This window comes from Daucus carota, chromosome 9 (assembly GCF_001625215.2).
Source record: "Daucus carota subsp. sativus chromosome 9, DH1 v3.0, whole genome shotgun sequence".
NCBI classification, from domain to species: domain Eukaryota; kingdom Viridiplantae; phylum Streptophyta; class Magnoliopsida; order Apiales; family Apiaceae; genus Daucus; species Daucus carota.
Window position 1 is genome coordinate 42,688,399 of NC_030389.2, and position 15,784 is coordinate 42,704,182.

Genomic DNA, 15,784 nt, shown 5'->3' on the forward strand with positions numbered 1-15,784 from the left:
ACCTCAAGTTGTGTTCTCAATTGGAAGATCTGATAATCTCCATCCAAATCAATTTTTCAAATAACATAATTAATTAATTAATATAATTATATAAGAAATTACTTAATGTTGTAATTTAGTATAATATATATTACAATATTTATCTATAATAAGATCATTACTAATTATAAATAAAACAGCTTTTCTAATAGAAACCAAAAACAGATTGAATTCGGACATCCGATTTGACAAAATTAGTGGTCCATATCTAAATTCTAATTTATATAAAAAAATCAGGATTGGATTCTAGTCCAACTTTTCTAATAAAATATCTGAATTTTTGAATTTTTTTTAAACGAATACCGGATCGATAATTTGGAAATCTGCTTTTCAAATTTATGCCTCACCCCTAATTTTTGATAAATTAAGAAATAATAATAATAATCTCATTTACTCAATAATTTGAAAAACAAATAGTTATTATTGCCTCTCAAATAAAATCAACTTTTCATCTTTCAATGTTTGTATGATTATAATTAAAATGAATACTTGACTTAACAAAAAAAAAAAGAATACTTTTGTCTGATCTTAATATTCATTGATGAAGATTTTGAATGTAAATTTTTGATCCTACCGATTATAATTTATGATAATAAAAATATATTTGTTAATATCAATATATTAATTTTTTTATTTATACAAATTACATAATACTCTACATCTATAAAGTTTTATGAATAAAATATCTTTTAAAAAATTCTAATATTAAAATCGTTAGATACTTACAACAAAATGAGTATGATTCACAAAACATTTTGGATTTAGGCCCAAATTTATGTACATTTTAGATTTAGGCCCAAATTTATGTATTCCTAATAAGTTTTTATTTTGGGCCACCGGGTAAGACCTTTCATGGTCCCGAACCCTAACGCACGTATATATAATCTCTCGTAAACAACACAATCGCCGCACAGCTTCTTTTGCATATGCATTCAAGATATATTACTTGTTAGTCATTCTATCATTTGTGGATTCAAGCCTCGAGTTTGAGACTATACTTCAATTGTGAATGAAAGAATATTATTATAAGATCACTCCTTGTGAGATGGTTTGTCATTCATGTAAGTATTTTATACTTGTTGAGTTGTTGTTCAGGCTTGGTATATTATATCAATTCGTAAAAAGGCGTTTAGAATCATATCAAAATAATTCAATAAATATGTTACAGATTTGTGATGTATGTTAATATATCATCTATAATCATGTTAAAATATTTGATTTCAAATCGAAATCGATATTTAATTCATTTCTTATGTTTTTTCTTTTTTCGCTAGATTTACTTTTAGATCTTATTATTGGGATGCTAATTAACATCTTATTTGACAGATTTTTCACACAGAAGTATAGAACTTCGCAATACTTGCATTATTGTTGGATCTATTTGTAAAACAATGTAGATGATGCTCCAGTTCAACTTTATCTCATCTAGAGCTCACAAGGGTAAGTGAAGATTGGACATTTACATACTCTTTAATCTAATCATGTGATAATTTTTGAAGTAATTGATCTAGAAATTTTGGTAGCATAATTTTTATTTCAAAAAATTTGAAATAAAGTTTTTATGAGTTATTTGATTTAGAAAATAGTATTAATAAATTAAAATATAATTAATATTCTAGCAAATTTGATTTGTACATGATTAAATCTTTTTAAAACACATCTTAAACTTTATAGCTTTCTATATAATACTATAATATTCGAAGTAGTTTGAATTAGAGATATTTATAGTCGATAACTCAATGTTGAGTATTCTTAAATTATTATGAGAATTGATAAATAAGCTCCAAACTATACTATTTAAGCCCCATTTCAATTTTTTCCTTTACCCAAATAGCATAATCACATGTAATATGGATGAAACGTTTGTAGAAAGCATGGGTAAATGTGGTATAAAATATGGAATTGGAGTTTAAATAGTAAAATGTGGAGCTTATTTATCAATTCCCATTATTAATATCTTATTTGACTTTTGTTTGCTTGTAACAATTATCCGTCCATGTCCTCTTGAAGAAGATCCTCCTACTACTTATGAGGTTGGAGCAGCCATTGATGCATGGCGGAATAATAGCTCGTGGGAAGGTGTTGTTTCTACTGCAAAGTCCCCCATCAACAGTGACAATTACCATCTTTTCTGACTGGTAAGATATTTCAACAAATTTGGATGCATTTTCCCTTGTTACATATAGTATTCTTGTCATGTCAAAATATTTTTTTTAATCAAATGGCTTTATTAGATTTAGGCGAACCCTGACTATGCACCTGACTACTGGTGTGGTGTAAGTGCAAGATCATGGAAATCTCCGAAAGACGTTGGAAAGTCCACTACAAGGGCATGAAGGATGAAGACAGATCTGGCATATTGGAGGTACAATAAACAAAACATTTCAAATGATCAAGCTGTTCTATATCTTATGTTGCCCTTTGATTTCTTGGATGATCACTACTTTCCCAATTCCAGTCACAAATTTAAATATATTGTTTACATTCAACACTGTCCTTGAAGAATTCTAGGATAAAATCTACTGGTCAATGAGGCCCAACCCAGCCCAAGCATATGTGATACTCGTGTATTTCAATATTAGGCAACTGATGTTATTTCTAACATGTGTCGAAGTAATAAATATGTTTGAGAAATTATTATATATCGTATAGCTAGTGTTGATTGGATAACTTTTTTTTTTTGTAACAATATATGATGTGTAGAAATATGTTCCTCTACTAAGACTTGCACGAACAGATAAGCTGAGCATGAGACAATGTGACCGACTTACCATCCGCATGTGTCCTCCTAAAGAAGATCCTTCTACTACTTATGAGTTTGGAGCAACAGTTGATGCATGGCTGAATAATGGCTGGTGAGAAGGTTTTATTTTTACTAGAGAGCCCTTCTCCAACAATGACAATTACCATGTTTTTTTTACATGGTACGTTATGCCCGCAAATTTGGATGCATTTTCCCTTGTCATGTCAAAACATTTGTTTAATAAAATGGATTTTTTCAGGTTTAGGTGATCCCAAATTCATAACTCTCTGCTGGAGAAATTTGAGACCTTGTGGGGATTGAGTTGACAATATATGAGTTGTAGTACATCTTTTACGTGATGTCCTTGCCTCTATACAGTCATGTTATACAAATATGGGAGAATGAGGTAGAAATATGTCCTTGACTAGTAATATTGTTGGATATAAAGAAAAGCTTGTATCTTGTTATGATTCTTGGCCATATACGTTACGTTGAAATTATATAGTATGTCCATTTATCGGAATAACTTAGTGGAACTGCTAAGTTAGTCAGACGGATTTATATATTTTTTTGATTTAGTGGATATTTTTCTAGAAAATGACATAAGAAAAATTGAATTAATATTGTTAATTTCAAATGAGCATATTATTTATTTATTTTCATATTGTTAGAATAATAGGTAGTTTTTGTAGTGAAACAGTAATGAGGTCAATTCAACTAAACAATAAATAAATTAATTGATTTTTTATGCGCCGAGTTGTTTTCAAAAACAAATTTAATTGAGGTTTCTTAAATCAAATTGTATTAGGTAATGAGTAAAGTAATTGCACTCTTCTTTTACAAAGAAAAAAAATTGAAACGAATTCTATCATGATATCAAAGATTTGACATAATTAACTATGTATTATATATGTTTATAACCATGATAAAATATGATGGTCAGTTTTTATAAAAAAATACTCCTTTTTAATTTTTTTTACTAAAATATGTTAATTTTTTTAAAAAAATTGTAAGAATACTAATTTTTTATTTGTTTTGCAAATTATTTGGTTTGCAACTGTATGCCACAAAAATCAACGAATACAATCGAAATAATTTCTGATTTGTTCCAAAAATTGCTTTGGTTGCGTTTTGTTGCAAATCATATCATAAAAATTGCATCGAGTTTTTTTAGTTGCAGACAATTTTTTTACAAATATTTTTAAAAGATACTGAATTATTAAAAAAATTAAGAAAATATAGTTTTTTTTTATAAATTCCCAAATATGATTAATTGAGAAATTGATTAACACAATATTTTTGATAAAATATTTTTTATATTAAAGAATTCATTATGTTATTCTTAACGATTAAATAATTTCTCTCCCACTTTAACAAAACTTCTTATACATAAGGTATAATATTCTCTTAAATTTATTTTTATTTTTATTTCTTTGTAATAGTTACGGTGAGCTAAAGTATCGTAGGAGGAGGTTAAATATAATATTACCAATCATTTCGGTTTTGTTTATGGATAATAAATTTGTACGGTTCCCAAAATATGAAATAGTGGCAACAAAATTTGGGAATATATCTTGAATATGAATGGTGAATAGTGTTACATTGACAATATCTACAAACTATTATAATCCTAAACTTCTAAATTTGTAAATTTATTAAGGTTGTAAAGATCGGAACTCGGTTCAACTCAGTTTGGTTCCGTAAATTGAGTACTCAGAACTCTGGAGAGTACTAAGAATGAGTTATCGGATAATTTATTAATTTTTTCTCTCATATATAATTATATACAGATTAATAATAAATCTATCTAATAATATTAATATTTTAATAACACACTCGAAATAATGAAGTTCAAATAGAAGTTACTTGTTTGATAATTTTTGACATAATAATAATCATTCACAAGTTTTAATGATCGAACACATATACTTTCTAATTAATGTCAATACTTTGCAGAAAAAAGACCAAAAAATATATAAATTTACGTTTAATCTTTTTTGTCAAATAAAACAATAAAAAATTGAGAAGTCAAATTCGGATTTGACCTCGAGTACTCGGAGTCAAACCGAGTTTTGACCGATTTACCCGATTACTCGGAACTTAGATCGTACGAGAGGATAAAAACGAGTACTCGACCGACTCGGCGATTTTTAGAACACTGAAATTTACTTAGTTATGAGATTGTTGTAATTTGTATACCGGGTCAACAATATATGAGCTGCCGTATATATTTTAAAATTTCTCATCCAATTAGTCCTAAAAATTACTTTGTAATTTATTGATTGATAATATATTTCATTGGTGTTGTCCGTAGAGAGGACTAGCCCTTTTTGAGGACTTGGCCTTCGAGATCGTCTTTCACTTCTTCAAACTGCGTTCGTTGTTTTACAAGGCATTAAAACATGGTGAGGGAAAAGGATGCTTCTGTTTTACTTGTTCTTGCCGAGGGATATTCCCATTTTTCAGTGCAACAAAAATATTACTATATACTAATGGCTTGGATCAACCAGAAGAGCGCCATGGCTAAGGAAAGAATATCCGACTCTAGACTAATCTTTGGGCAACGCCATCTACGGTGTCAACACCTCCTTCATCAGCAAATTGTCTTGGAGATCTGCGGAAATACTTAAAAAAAACAGGTGTGATCTTTTCAAAACATAAATCTACATGATTATGATTATGTGATTGGTTTTTGTTTTACTGTATATATTATTGTGAGATGATTCATATTTCATGATTAGGTATAATTGTGTGCTTAAATTTATTATTGTTTGGGTTGTTTTTGTATCCAATTTTCATCTTTTTCTATCTATTTTTGTCCGAACTTGAAAAGATTGGATAGATATTATCGATCTTTTATTATATATAGGATCAGTTACGTTTGGTGTTTTGTATCTTCATGTTCGATTTTTAGTTTTTTCGATAGTGTTCATGATAATTGTTTGCGGTTCTTGGATGGTGACGGTGGAGCCGGTGCACTGGTGACTTAATTAGTGCGTGTTGCAATATTAGATTAGACTGACTGACTAATTTTATTCCGTGATTCTAGTTTTAGCTTTGTAATTTTGAATATTATTTGGTTTTAATAGTAGTAATTGCAAATCTTAAAATCAGTTATTTTTGAATTTGACTCTTTTTTAAATTTGTTTATCCTTGGAATTTGACTTTCCACTACATGCATTAACTTGTATTTTTGTTTTTAATTTGAGTAAATTATGCTTTAATTTGAATAATTAATTGACCGTTTATATACAAATGAATTATCTTAAATTGATAAATTGATAAATTTAATTTTGAAATTGGTTTTGGATTTATATGTCTTAAATGTGTTTTAATGCTCCTTAAATGTGTTGTGTGTATATTATGGAGATTAGTCAACTTTTCTTAAGCTATAATCAATTACCATCCAAATTTGAAAATTGTTTACTTTTATTATTTTTCAAAGATTCAATATTTAAAAATCATTTATGGGTGTCATTAATGATGACTTTATTGTGCCTTTAATGGCTTTATCGTGCATTTTATGGCTTTTTGTTCCAATTTTGGATGCCACTTTTAATGGCTTATTGACCATTTTGATGATCATTTTATTTAATTATATTTAATTATATTTCATCCTTTACTCCTCTCTTAAATTTTAATTTTTATTGTGCCAAAAAAATTAATTTTTATGTGTCTAACCAAAGGATTTTCCTTTGGTTAGAAATTAATTAATATTTCTATATTATTTTATTTTCTATCTATTTTTAATATATATATATATATATATATATATATATTTTTTTTTGCTTTTTATTAGATTTTCTATTTTACTTTAATTAAACTTATATGTGTGTGATTTTTTGTATATTGATTTATGTTTTGTTTGATTTGTTTTTTCAGGATACTCTGGAAGCTACGGGACTTATGGGTTTTCTTTACTTATTCATTTAAGCTTTATTGTCTAAGCGTCCGGAGTTATGCTTGCATGACTTTCGGTTAGATGATAAACTTTTTTGAAAGAAAGAAATCCCTGATGCGGTTTATTGTATTTCGATACAATTCATCTACGTGTATGTAGACTTTACAAAAAAAAAAAAAAAAAACATGGTGAGGGAAAAGAGGGGGATTAGGAGTTCAATTTTGAAACGGATAAAGTTGAAAAGATTTCCTCCTCCTTGAGAGATAATGGGGCCGTTTGAGTTAACCTAAAAGAAATGATTTTTTGCTTAAATTAAAAAAGTGGAGTAGAAGTGAGAAGTAAATAAGTTAATAAAGTATTTGGAAAAGAAGCAGAAGTTCCTGAGAGAGAAGCTAACATTCTCAGCTTCTAAAAAGTGCTTCTGTTTATTTACACAAATATGTCAAGAAAAACAGAAGTTAAAAGTGAAAGCTGATTCTTGAAACCAAACAGCCCCGATATGTATAATCGTACTATCATCGACTATTGTGGGTATATATTGGGGGTTGCCTTATCATAGCTCTAATCTGAAAAACATGGGGTGGAGTCCCTGATCCTGAAGGAGGTGCTCCTCTTTCCCATCCTTGAGTATGTTTGGATCTCTGGAACGATTCAAAATCTTGATATTTCTCTATACCCAACAGAATTCAATTATTATGCATTCATTTATATTGATCTAAATGAGATACTCTTGATTTAAGAGAAATCAATGAGTACAAATGATAATAAATTTAAATAATTATAAATCATCGAAAATATAAATATTTTAGAAATTGATTAGCGTGGAATGCCAAAAATGATGCAATTTGAAAAAAGAACATAGAGGTTATTTATTTTTTATAAGTTTAACACATAAAAAAACATATAAAATTGCCTCTTCTATTCGTAAATTGATTTATTTCCCATCTTCTCACATAAAAACCCGAAAACAAATCACTCAAAAACACCAAAAACTTTCTCTAAAATGATTTTGAGATTACAAATTACAACTTATATTGGGGCCGTTTGGGTTAACTTAAAAGAAGTGATTTCTTACTTATAGTAAAGAAGTGGAGTAGAAGTGAGAAGTAAAGAAGTTAATAAAGTGTTTGGAAAAGAAGCAGAAGCTGTGAGAGAGAAGCTAGCATTCTCAGCTTTTTAAAAGTGCTTCTATTTCTTTACACAAACGGGTCAAGAGAAGCAGAAGCCAGAAGCAGCTTCTACTTTCTCCTCCATATTAGGGGTGTCAATGGATCGGATCTGGATCGGATCAGACATGATCCATATCCTGATCCGTTTAATTTTACCGGATTCGGATTCGGATCGGATTTCAACCGGATTTTTTAGAGTGCGATCCATATCCTAATCCGTAGGATCACGGATTTTCGGATCGGAGCTCCGCTCCGTTTATATTTAAAAAAAAAAAAATCTTCACTTATAAAAATTTGTTGGAATCACTTATAATAAAAATTTATAAATTCAAAATGTAGTTTTTTAAAATACAAAAATACACTTGTTCAAATATTACAAGTCTTTAATAAATTCCGGGAGTTTAGGATTGAGAAACACTACGTTAATTTATATATATTACAAATTTTCTAATAAAATATGAGAAACTTAAAATTGAAATAGGTTGTACTAATGCAGTTCAATTATCCAAGTTCAAATGCTATTTAATTTTATTTATTTATTTACATATGTAATATCTTAATAGAGTATATATATACACAGATATATAAATATATATATATATATATATATATATATATATATATATAAGTCGGATCGGATTTTTTTCGGATCGGATCGTATTAAATCCATATCCTATACATATCGGATCAGATATTTTCCGGATCGGATTTTTTTCGGATCAGATATTATTTTAGGTGATGCATATCCGCTCCGTTAGCTCTTGGATCGGACCGGGTCGGACCGGATATCCGCTCCATTGACACCCCTACTCCATATACCCCAAAGGCCAAATCTCTGAATCTGACATGGAGCCCCCACTCCACCAGGCCACCGCAAAAAATCATAAAATAATAATTTAAGCGGCTTTTCTCATAATTGGAGGGAAATTGAAAACATTTTAAAACCCCAACAACGACACACACAAAAATTAAATAATTTCACACACACACACACACTCGTACGTTTCGAGTCAATAAAATTACCTCCCCACCCACCGCCCCCTTTTCTATTCGATTATTCCAAAGCCCCCAAAATCAAAACTCTTTCAATCTCTTTCTCATCATTTCTCATTTCTAGGGTTTGAAATGTCGGAGAATTTAGGGCACGATTTCAACTTGCCGGACGCGATTCTATCGGTGATTCCCACGGATCCGTACGATCAGCTCGATTTAGCTCGCAAGATAACGTCGATGGCGATTGCGTCACGCGTGTCGAACCTCGAGAGCGAGACGGGGAGGTTGAGACAGAGCTTGAGTGAGAAGGACAGGGTGATTGCGCAGCTGGAGGAGAAGGTTGCGGTGCTTGAAGATGCGTGTCAGGATGCGCAAGTGCAGCTCAGAGTCACTACGGAAGATAATGTAGAATTCTCTCTTGATTTTGTGTTTGTTTTTGTTGATTTTGGTTTTGGTGGTGGTTTTTAGTTTAATTGATTGTGTTTGTGGTTTGATGAAGATGAGATTGTCGAGGGAGCGGGATTCGTTTGCGATGACTGCCAAGAAGTTGAGTCGCGATTTAGCAAAGGTGAGAAATTTTGATGTTTATGAATTACGAGGGAGTTATTTTAGGTGTTTATTTGTAATGAATGTGATAGAGGAATTTGTGGTGAATTTGATGGTTATTGTATGATGAATTGTTTCTGATTGGAATTATTAAGGTTCGTGTAATGAAAAATTACGGATGTTGTTGATGGTGTTTTTTGGAGTGCCTTGTGCTGATGTGGATGGGAAATATATTAGTTTTGTGCCGGACTTGTGTTTTTCCTTTGCGATTTTGGAAATTACCATCAGTTCATATCAAGTGTTTAGATAGATTTTAGGTTTATAAATGGAAATCCTGTGTGAATGATTGTTATACATGGTATTTATAATTTTGTTTAGTAAGGGTTTTCTTCGGAACCCTTTTTTGCGCTCGATGTTTTGGATTTAAGAAGAGAAAACTGTATTTGCTGTTGTGTATACAATTGTGAATGTCTGGCTAATAAGTTCTAGCAACTACAGCTTTTTTTTGGTTGTTTTATATAGTAGAGGGTGCTGCATTCATGCTTAGCATGCTTTCCTTGTCGTTGTAGCTAAAATATCTTTTTTTTTATACTCCTTCTGTTTGGAACTGATAGACATATTAGTTTTGTTTAAAAGTTCCATAAAATTAGACGTTTTAGTTTATTAAAGCACATGCTGTATTTATACATGAAAAACTTTCCCCTTATTACCCTCGCATTAACTAGAATGAATGCGCGTGTTTTTATTTAGGCACATTAAATACAAGGTTATATAAGTAAAAACATAACAATAACAACTCTTTTATGGTGTATTCATTAGCTCTCATTGGTTTGTGTAAAATGGTCCGAACCTGTAAACCAATATTTAGTGTAACACCTGGGACTTGCTTTCCTTTTGGCAGTTGGAGACATTCAAAAGACAATTGATGCAGTCACTAAGTGAAGATGATTCATCTGTAAGGACATTCTGACATCTCAGAACTTCAGTTATCTTTCTCTTATAGTTCCAATTCCTCTATCCTTGTTAAATATCTTAATACTTATCATCAGCAGTTTATTTATATAACCATTGTGCTAATATGCTTATGGTCTTCCCATTAGCAAGCTGAAACTGTTGACATCGAGACTTGTGAACAAATTCCCAAAGCCTATCCTATTACAGGTAAATCATTTGAGATTTTTTTTATGATATAAAGTAGCTGCTATGTTTATATTACATTTTGCAAAATTGTTTTTATCAAGCCGTTATCTTGTAGGAAACATGGTATTATAAAATTGTGTATTCACTATTTGAAACATAGCCTAAATTATAATCTTTTGGTGGAGCTAATTACAATCCATTTAGAATTCTAATTTACTCCTTGGTAAATCTTGTTAAGAAGGATTTGGATAGGTAGGGGACCTTGTTAACTCTAACTTTTTATTCTATCAGAAGGATCGAGTGTTACTACAGTCTAGTTCCAGAAAGATATGGAAACGTACAATCTATACTCTATAGGCATGTGAACCCAATATAAAATGAATTTAATTGAGTAACTCACTGGCCATATTATGGACTAAATTTTTGGATTCCTTCTTGGTCATCTGGTAGTCACTGTTATTATAATTATGCTCCTCACTTTACAGAGGTGACTAATGGCTACAAGATACAACGTTCTATAAGCGGATCTACAGATAGTAGCACCATAACTGATGGTACCTGCCGCCATTTCAGCGTTTTTTCTTAACAAATAGTCTGGCATTATTTTCTCTTTTATTTTAATGAACCAGCGTACATTTTGGATAACAGCCTTGATGCAAACTGGCCAAAGAGCAATTAGTCCATATATCACACCCCGGCTTACTCCGACTGCTACTCCAAAAGTATATTCTACAAATGGGTCACCTAGAAGGTATTCATCTATCGAATCTCCTCAGACAACCTCTGGGGCCACTTCACCAACAAAATCGCTGTATGATGGACGGGCATCACTCTCTTCTTGGTACCCATCAAGCCAACAATCATCAGCTGCAAGTTCACCTCCTCGTGGTCGTTCTACAACAGGTGTCTGTAGTTTATGTTTTCGTTTTATGTTTCAGCTAGTGCTAATTCTAAGGAGCTTAATGTACTAGATGTTGATCTGTGGTGATCCAGTTGTTTTTTATTTTCCACTTATCTACATCCCCTCTTTCAGTAATCAAAGTTTTTAAATTTAAAACTGCAAGGCAGCTACCTGTTATTAAAAGTACCATTTGATATAATTTACTAAAATGTAAAATTTTGTCTCCTTTAAATTGGTTACATAGCTTTGTTTCTGTTGTATCTAATCTCTTTTGTGATTTAATTTTTTTAGCACGCCCTCCTCGGATTGATGGAAAGGAGTTCTTCAGGCAAGCTAGGTTAGTTACCATTATTATTCTGCTAATTGCTAGTCAATATATCCAGATGTTAGTCATTATCTGGATATTACATAATGAATATCATGTTAGTTCATACTTCATTAATGATATTGGTCCAGAGTGACCAAAGCTGTATCAAAATGTCTGTTTGATCCCTATATTGTAATCAAAGCAAACATAACAGATTCTATATAATTTATCATGCATTTGACCTGATCATTGGAGCCAGACATTTTAGTCGAGTAGCAAAAATTATTGATTTTAGTTCCTCTTTCATGGTAGGTGTGTCCTGCAGTATTATTCTGTTCAATTTCTATTATGCTAATCTAGATTTAGGTTATTGCAAAATTTTAAATGACGGCCTAATAACGTTCTGTTGAATTTTTTGTTCTAAAGTATTGTAGGTTGATACTCTGATCTTTTTAATGGTTTATTAAATAATTTGTGAACAAAGTGAAATTAAATCTTAGAACTGGAAAGTTATTGTTTGATACTATGATTGACTGTTTAATGATGTGGATCCAGGAGTCGTTTGTCCTATGAACAGTTTAGTGCTTTCCTCGCAAACATAAAGGAACTTAATGCTCAAAAGCAAACTCGTGAGGTGCTTACTGAACTTGAGATCTACCATTTTATATGCCTGGTAGAAATTTGTCTATTTTCACAAAATAAACCGACAAGTATATTTATGTTCTTGTTTCAGGAAACACTGAGAAAGGCAGAAGAGATTTTCGGAGCAGATAATAAAGATCTTTATTTGCTTTTTCAAGGATTACTTAATCGCAATACCAAGTAATCTTTTCTGTTTTAGCTATTCTTTTTTTGAGAAATTCTTGTTATCATTGATTACTCGACTACATTTCTTACTTTTGGTTCGGTCTTTTCCTTCTGTCCAAAACTTATATACTCCTGTTTTGTACATATGTTTCAGGAGTTGATTTGGAGGCTTATGAGAAACCGTATAATTCTGTGTCAAACAAGCTAAAGGGCAACTTAAGGCTAGAATTATAATATTATGCTTCAATAGGAAGATGTATATCAAGGCTTTATGAACTTGTTTGCTACATTAGTTACTGGATTAGTTTTGTGAGATACTGATGTCTCGCCCCTTATGAGATACTGAATGGCTCTAGCATGACTATGCTTTATTTGTGGAGCTTCATGTAAATTAGAATTCTTCTCAAGTCATATTCAAGTGTTTGTGTGAATTCTTTGACTTGCATGGTGCCATGGTGGAGATTTTTGCTAAATACATGAAGGGAAGGAATTGTTTTGGTATTAATGCCTGGTTCGTCATCTAGGCAATTGAAGCAATGAATGAAACGCTACATCTCGTATTATTTACTGATGCAACATTTTATTAAAGAGTACAATGTCAAGGAACCAAACTCTCAGGCCAAAGCTCAGCACCCACAGTTGAAACATGACTGTGAGGGAGGGCTGGCAATTTCGGTTATCGGATTGGGTTCGGGTAGGGTTGACAGTTGCGGGTTAAACTTTTGTCCCAACTAGAGATGTTCAAAAAATCAAAAATCTGAAATCCGATCTCATCTGGAAAAAAATCTGAAAAACTCGATCTGAAAAAAATCCGGTCTGGTCCGGCTCGGTCCGAGGGCCTAAAACACGTCCGAGGGCCTAAAACAGATCTAGTATTTTCAAAAAATCCAAATTTTTAAAAATCCGGACTTTTTATAACTAAACCAGGCTTAGTATTTTCGGAAAAGCCCAGCCTGGCTCGGCCCGATTTTTAAAAAAGTCCGGCCCGATCTGGTCTTAAAAAAATCCGGATTTTTTTGGCCCAGTATGGATCTGGCCCGAACAGATTTTTTGTGCATCTCTAACCCCAACCCTATCTAGATAATAAAAAATTTGGATATGAATTATGATTGTTCGATTTTTTTCCAGATGATGATGATTAACGATATGTAGATGTTTGGATGTTGATGGATAGCCACCATCCTTATTTTTGTGAAATCTTGATTAGTTATTAATAACTTTCTTAAAACTCTTTATTAAGTTGTTATGATATGAGAGGTGGAAATATATTTTGTTTTTAACAAAATTTAATTGATTTCATAATTTTTTTTAAAAAAATTAATTTTTTATACTATGTGTAGCGGGCAAAAAACCTAGCCTGGTGGTGTATTATGTGAATTATGAGCGGCAGTAGTTACTAGTTAGGATGGTAAGTGCAAATCTAATATTCAAATCTTGAAGTATCTAGTAAATTTATGAAATATTTTATATATTTTTAAATTTGATGAAACATTTTTATAATCTTAAATGATGAAAAAAATGTTAATTATATTTTATTTCCAACGTGCCTATCTTTGTATTTGCCGTGAGAAAATCCATTGAGATTGAGATTGAGGGCGAGTAAAGATTGATAATTAAAAAGATCATCAAAGTAGTCCGTAAAAGGGCCTTCACAGTTATTCACCAACATTTTATTGTGAGAGGGTGCCCGTTTTCACCTAAAATATGAGGGGAGTATTAATTAGGGGAGGTAAAATTTGACCTGACCATCGACAAAAATTTGACTCATAAAGTACGGATTTTGATGTGAGTATAATCTATTTGGATTAAAAAGACAATTTTTTTATTTTTTTATTACTAAAAATATATCTATTAATAAATTATTATGATCGGGTTGAGTTCGGGATACGAAATAACACATGCCGGATTCGGGTTAGATATTCAGACCTATTAAAATTTCGGATCTAGATTGGGTCAAATTTCTAACTTGTATTTGGCCTGTTAAGTTTTGTTTTGGGCCATCGCGTACGACCTTTCATGGTCCAAAACCCTAATGTGTGTATATATAACCCCTCGTAAACATCACATCCGCCGCAAAACTTCTCTTATATCTGATAAAACAATCTATATCATATATACTCAACACATGTTACTTGTTATTCATGATATCATTTGTAAATTCTTGCCTCAAATTTGAGACTGTACTTCAATTGTGGATGAAATTTTTTACTATAAGATCAACCCTGGCGAGATGGTTTCTTATTCATGTAAGTATTTCATATTTGTTGGTAAGATATGGTCTCTTATATCAGTTCATAAAAGAGCATTCATAATCATATTGAAATAATTCAATAAACATGTTACAAATTTGTTATATATGTTAATATATCATCTATAACCATGTTGAAGTATTTGGGCTATTTCAGATCAAAATGGATGTTTTTATAATTCATTTCTTATGATTTTTTTTCTATTTTAATAGTTTTATTTTTAGATCTTATTATTACAAGGCTAATTTATATCTTAGTGGGCAGATTTTTCACATAGAAGTACAGAACTTTGTAATACTTGTATTATTGTTGGATCCATTTGTAAAGCAATGAAGATGATGCTCCAGTTCAACACTATCATTGATAAAGTTCACATGGGTAAGTGAAGATTTGACATGTACTGATTTTGTATATAGTTCATTTATCATTTAATTATATGTTATGTGGTACCTCAGAAGAAGGCAAGATATGCCATTTCTGGATGGCTCATATATATTTGAGCATATTTTCTTTTGTGAACTTCTGTATGACCCTTAGAGCACAGAGCCGTCAAGTAGAGCCCTTAAACAGGTATTATTTCCTTACCAACAGTCTATGAATCTTTGTGGCATTTTAATAGCTTATTTTGTTATCTTTATTATACTTGATATCTAACATGTACATTCTTCATGTTGCGGTCAGTTGCCAGTTCATATCAAGCTAACTGGATCACAGGAGAAAGTGTTGAATAATGCTACAACTCATAGGACATCAAGGAGCTACAGAATCTTAATAATTTGTCGAAGAACTGAGCAGGGTTATGATTTTGATTCTTGCCGCTATGCATTCAGTTTTAATATTGGATAAAATTCAAGACTTCCTTTTCTGATCTATGTTTTGTGTTATTTTTTGTGGTAGTCCATAAAAATATCCAAAACCTCCGGGACAAATTTTGTTAAATTACAACTACTAAGCATTCACAAACAAGTTGACAGACATACAAATAACAT

General features: G+C 31.1%; 1 protein-coding gene and 2 long non-coding RNA genes across 4 annotated transcripts; all 3 read left to right on the top strand.

The window, feature by feature from the left end:
* The first annotated feature begins 1,363 nt into the window (after window positions 1–1,363).
* LOC135149136 (uncharacterized) lies at window positions 1,364–3,251 on the top strand. The gene is made up of 4 exons (XR_010287272.1): window positions 1,364–1,479; window positions 2,050–2,177; window positions 2,274–2,404; window positions 2,777–3,251. It is a non-coding gene; the product is annotated as an uncharacterized LOC135149136 (long non-coding RNA).
* Window positions 3,252–8,849: 5,598 nt separating this feature from the next.
* On the top strand, window positions 8,850–12,977 carry LOC108200522 (uncharacterized protein At4g15545). 2 transcript variants are annotated; one of them, XM_017368702.2, is made up of 10 exons: window positions 8,850–9,250; window positions 9,345–9,413; window positions 10,293–10,346; window positions 10,492–10,552; window positions 11,017–11,085; window positions 11,180–11,434; window positions 11,724–11,769; window positions 12,295–12,373; window positions 12,473–12,561; window positions 12,701–12,977. In XM_017368702.2, exons 1-10 carry the CDS (start codon window positions 8,978–8,980, stop codon window positions 12,705–12,707), a joined length of 1,002 nt encoding a protein of 333 aa, XP_017224191.1. In that variant the 5' UTR covers window positions 8,850–8,977; the 3' UTR covers window positions 12,708–12,977. The 2 variants fall into 2 exon arrangements, with proteins under 2 accessions (XP_017224191.1, XP_017224192.1); XM_017368703.2 differs by lacking the exon at window positions 11,017–11,085 and having other exon boundaries at window positions 12,701–12,925.
* A 1,591-nt stretch (window positions 12,978–14,568) lies between these two features.
* On the top strand, window positions 14,569–15,711 carry LOC108202332 (uncharacterized). Its single transcript, XR_010287491.1, has 4 exons — window positions 14,569–14,792; window positions 15,053–15,173; window positions 15,251–15,365; window positions 15,477–15,711. It is a non-coding gene; the product is annotated as an uncharacterized LOC108202332 (long non-coding RNA).
* The last annotated feature ends 73 nt before the right edge of the window (window positions 15,712–15,784 follow it).

Bases quoted from the DNA above. Each gene is read 5' to 3' on its own strand.
- LOC108200522 (XM_017368702.2), top strand. From the start codon at position 8,978: ATGTCGGAGAATTTAGGGCACGATTTCAACTTGCCGGACGCGATTCTA. The intron at 9,251-9,344 runs GTAGAATTCTCT...GGTTTGATGAAG, and splicing joins GAGTCACTACGGAAGATAAT to ATGAGATTGTCGAGGGAGCG. The intron at 11,086-11,179 runs GTACCTGCCGCC...TTTGGATAACAG, and splicing joins TAGTAGCACCATAACTGATG to CCTTGATGCAAACTGGCCAA.